General features: G+C 40.5%; 1 protein-coding gene across 1 annotated transcript; it reads right to left on the bottom strand.

Annotated features, from left to right (window-relative positions):
• Positions 1-229: 229 nt before the first annotated feature.
• On the bottom strand, positions 230-2,906 carry LOC133877923 (zinc finger protein SHOOT GRAVITROPISM 5). Its single transcript, XM_062316380.1, has 3 exons — positions 2,502-2,906; positions 1,980-2,379; positions 230-1,305 (listed from the first exon to the last, which is right to left on the bottom strand). The coding sequence occupies exons 1-3, from the start codon at positions 2,611-2,613 to the stop codon at positions 516-518; spliced, it is 1,302 nt and encodes a 433-aa protein (XP_062172364.1). The 5' UTR covers positions 2,614-2,906; the 3' UTR covers positions 230-515.
• Positions 2,907-4,685: the final 1,779 nt, after the last annotated feature.

Raw genomic sequence — 4,685 nt, 5'->3', positions numbered from 1 at the left:
CGTCCATCCATCTCTCCCTCCTTTGAATTAGGAACCAAAATGAAAAGGGACGCTTCCGACATATATATTACGAGAGATGCCCAGGTTGCACATGAAAGAATCACACATTTTTCTTCTGTCTTGTACCAATTCCATCCACCTAACTTAAATATTAGAAAGTGCTTTTTCAAACCAGTGGGAGATATACCTTCATTGCATTTGCACACTTTATGTAAAGGTAAAACCCATAAAAATGAAGATCCGGCCATGTATTAATTAAATAAATAGAAAAAAAAAAAAAACACTCGGTTACAGCACTCATGATTTAAATCAACACCACAACGTACAAGATCGAGTAGACGGTCAGACTCAAAAATACTAAAGCAAGTAAAAGAGAAAAAAGAACTTTAGACATGAAGAATAAAAGATTATAAGTAGATGAAGATCGATCGAAAATATTGAGTTAATTAAAAAAGAGATGGACATCATGATTGCTTGTTAACGTTGGTTGCTTGGTCTATCTGGTCATTTAGTATTCACTCTCCTTCCCCTTCGGTTGTGGCTGAGGACATGTAACTTACAGCGAGCGAGGTCTCATCGGACGGCGGTACAGCGGTGGATGCATGGAATTGCTGCTTGCAGGCGTGGCAAGTGATTTGCAGCATGGTGGAGCTGATCTTCTTGGTGGCTTGCTCTTTTAGAACTTGAGACTTCTCCACTTCAGCCTGCGCTTGTTGCCTTATCCTCTTGGCATTTGCAAACTCAACTTCAGCCATCTCAATCTGACGTTTCGCTTCTCGCCTAGCCTCCTCAGCGTAGGCCTTTTCACTCATCGCCAGCTTTAGCTCCTCCTTTGCAAATTCTTTCAACCTTGCCACTTCACTCACATTATTTTGATCACTATCAGACCTCCTACTACTTGTATTCAAATTAGCCTTGTTATTTGCTTCAATATTCCTGATCTCCCCGCCTTCGCTCGAACCTATCGAAAGTTTCAAATGGGTCGCGAAAATCTCGTCGGAATTACGAAACGAGAGGGCGTTCGACGAAGGCAGGAGTTGAAGTTCCAAATTGTGTTGCTGTTCAGAAGTGGAGGGGATATTATTGTTATTGTTTTGCTCCGAGCTTAAGAAAACAGGCTCGGCCGGCTTTGGTACTGGCAACCCAGGCAATAATATTGGGGCTATGCTGAAATTATTTGTGTCACTTGATGGGCTAGTGCTCGATGCCGTCTGTGACGAGCAGGCAGGCTGCAGTGCATGTACTATTTCAGGCCGAGTCTGCCGGATCGTGCAAGCGTCTTGGTGCTCAATGAAGCTCTCTACTCTGTAAGGACAAAGAAATTGAATAATTCCAAGTGATTAGATTATTATATAACAATTGTCTTTTTATTGCCATGGAAGCAATGAAAACTTGTTCATTCATGTAGGGTTACCAAGAAGCAAAGCATATAAAAATGATTAGGATCTCTAGTATGGATTAGTAAGACTAGGTTTGGAATATTTAATAAATATAAGCAAAAGAAATCTCAAATGGGGTATAATGGGTTAATTGGGTTTTGTTTAGGCTTTGAAAACTGTCATCGAGAACAGTGATAAGCTTACTTCCATTGGCTGGCCTAGATCTCATACAAAGGCAGGCATGAGGTCGTGTACTACAGATAATTATTCTCCCACATCGATCTTAAAAAACAAACTCGATATATATGTGTAAGAAGAACCATATGAGCAACGGCCAAAAAGAAGAAGAAAAAACCAGTAATCTAGGATTCATGTTGTTTGCCAACGTACATCGATCCTTCTTAATTATGAGGATTTTAGGGCTTGAGAGGAGAGTAACATATATATAACAAATCAATTAAGCATTAAATTTTAAAATTTAAACGCCCCCACTTTAGCTATCACTTGAAATTTTTTCAATAAAAGTGATTGGTAATAAAGAAGAATCTGATGAACCAATTAAAGATAGTTTTTGGAAAATTGGCTGGGAGAGAGAAAAACCTGGAAAAGACACGGCCGCAGTCACAAGAATGGCCTCTGGTACCGCAGGTTTTGAGGTGGGCTTTGTAATCAGATTGAACAGCGTATCCTTTGGAGCATTTCTCACACACCCACTGCTTGTGATTGCTATGCTTCCTTCTGAAATGCTTCTTGATCCCGACAAGGTCGCCAAGAGCGTGGCATGGGTCGTGGTGCAAACAACTAGGTTCTGGGCATACAAAAACCCTCTTCCTCACCTCCTGCGTCTCCCTCTTAAGCAATTTCCACGGTACTTTGTGCCTTCGCCTATGCATCTGCAAATTTTGGTCTCTTTGGAACCCTTGGTTGCAGATCTCACACACATAGCGGTCGGATTCCAACAAGGTCTTGGGAGAGAGAGACACGACCTCAGCTTCTGGATCTACATATATATATATATATATGAAAACAATTAAGAAAATTGTAATGAACACAAAAAAAAGAAAAAAAAAAAAGAAAAAAAAAAAAGAAAGAAAGAAAGAGAGATATATGTGGTTATCTTACCTGGTGTGCCTGCTGGTCTTCTTTTTCTTTTGTTAGTGACCCCATTTTCTAGGGAAGCAAATGCATCAGAGGAGGAAGATGGAGCAGCAGAAGAAGCAGTGTTGTCTAACATGGATGGATTTTGTTGCTTTTTGGTGACTATATGGTGGGGATGGTTACAAATTCAATCCCTACCTGTACAGCTGGTGAGGTTGGAATAGTGGGTTTCAGCTTTACTCCTAGAAGAAAGAATATGGTAGAGAGAGAGAGAGAGAGAGAGAGAGAGAGAGAGAGAGAAGAAGGAAAGCTCTTGCTTTCTGCAATCAGCTTTCTTTAAGCTTTAAGGCTTTTAAACTTTTTTCTCTTTTTTCTCCCATGAGCTTTCTTACTTTGTTGTTTCATTGACCCCCCACCTTGTGCAGGTAAGGTTGAGGCAAGTCTTGTATATAAAGCTCTCTACAGGAAACTAGAGAGAGAGAGAGAGAGAGAGTTGGGGCTGACCCAATCACATTTGCTTGAAACTTTGAGCCCCACACACAGAATTCAGACAGAAACAGAAAAACATCCTCCTCATAAGAATACAAACAGTCATTATTCATCACACTGTAATTTGCATGAATAAATGCAAGCCATACCTCACTTACACGTGAGCTCGCATCTTCCTCACGTGACCCCTCTCTCTCTCTCTCTCTCACAGAGGTAAGAAAGATAAAAAAAAAAAAAAATGGGGTAAAAAATTGAGTTTCATTGACCAAAGTAACTGTTACTAATGATAGCGAGCTAAACCTGATTTTTGTGTCTTGATCGAAGCGGCTTTTGAAAAGTTAAAGGGAAGCACCATTAGTCACTTCCATGTCAAGGGCGCAGTAATCATTTCTACAACTTCTTTAACTCTCTTTATTCAACCCAAAATTTTGCCGCCTTCCTATATGATAACACGTTGTCTTTCAGTTTTATGTACTAATTTGGAATATTGCTTGAAAATATATAGCTTGTAGTGGAATCACTTGCCTTAAATTGTTAATTTAAGGCAAGTAAGGCCATGGTCTGTCACATTATTGGATAAAGTTTTTAACTTAAAAATTAGAACCCTAATTTAATTTACTTGCAATCTTTGAAAATCAATTGCACCAATTTGTCCCCTTAATTATGACACTTCATCAAATTGTCCCTTTGGCCGGGCTAATGAATTAATGACTCGGAATGTAAATTGATTTAGTTCTCTGATTATATCTAATGTTTTTAAATCCGGCTGAAACCATTTGATCAGCTTTAATTTCCAAAATCATAATTCTTTTTTTTTTTCTTTAATTAATAGCATGTGCCATTATTGATTCTGGAAGCCCGAAGGCATACAAGATGAGAATAGAGGGACAGACCCCCATACTCTAAGCCAGAAGGATCTGACTTAAAAAACGACTGCCTTGACAGAATCACAAATCTCACTAGAATTACATTTAAGCCCATTTATAATAAAAAAAATTCAATAAAATTTGAGCCATACATAGGCAAACTATACATAGAAACAGAGGAATACACAAACACACATCTAACAGAAAATCAACCCAAGCCAGCAGTAGGGTCACTGTCATCGCCAGAGGCCGGCCTGTGTACGGCACGCGCCACCCCCAGAGCTTCCCAAACACCAGATCGGCTTCCCTATCTCCTAGCACCACCTTTGCATGGAGAAAAAAGACGGAGCGTGACCGTCACGCGCAGTTCAAGAATAAAATTTTCCAGGCGTGTGACAGCCACGCACCGGTCATCGATAACCTACACGACCGCTGCAAATGACTGTAGGACCAGAAAATCACGGTGGACCCATCTGAGTGGTGCGCGCCTCTCAGAAGCCGATGGAAAAGCGAAGATTTGGCATCAAAAAATAAAGGAAAATGAAGACCGGCCAAACGCTCCACCGGCGACATGAACGATAACAAGCTCCCCACCAGACGTCTCAAGATGAACCCTCCTGTTAGATAACGACTAGAAGAAAAAACAAAGCAAAATAAAACAAATTTCATAGCTTTAAAAGTTAGGAGAAATACAGCTACCACCGGATCTAGTCGGGGGAACAAAAGCTCCACAACCCTAGTGGTTGAGAGAAAAAACTAATCTCACTGGTACAAGCGAGGGGAATTAAAAAACACTTGGCTCATAGGGAGCCAGAGGAAAATCATCACCGGGAGGGGGAGGCGTATGGCCACC

This window comes from Alnus glutinosa, chromosome 1 (assembly GCF_958979055.1).
Source record: "Alnus glutinosa chromosome 1, dhAlnGlut1.1, whole genome shotgun sequence".
NCBI classification, from domain to species: Eukaryota; Viridiplantae; Streptophyta; class Magnoliopsida; order Fagales; family Betulaceae; genus Alnus; species Alnus glutinosa.
This window is presented reverse-complemented; position numbering and strand designations above follow the sequence as displayed.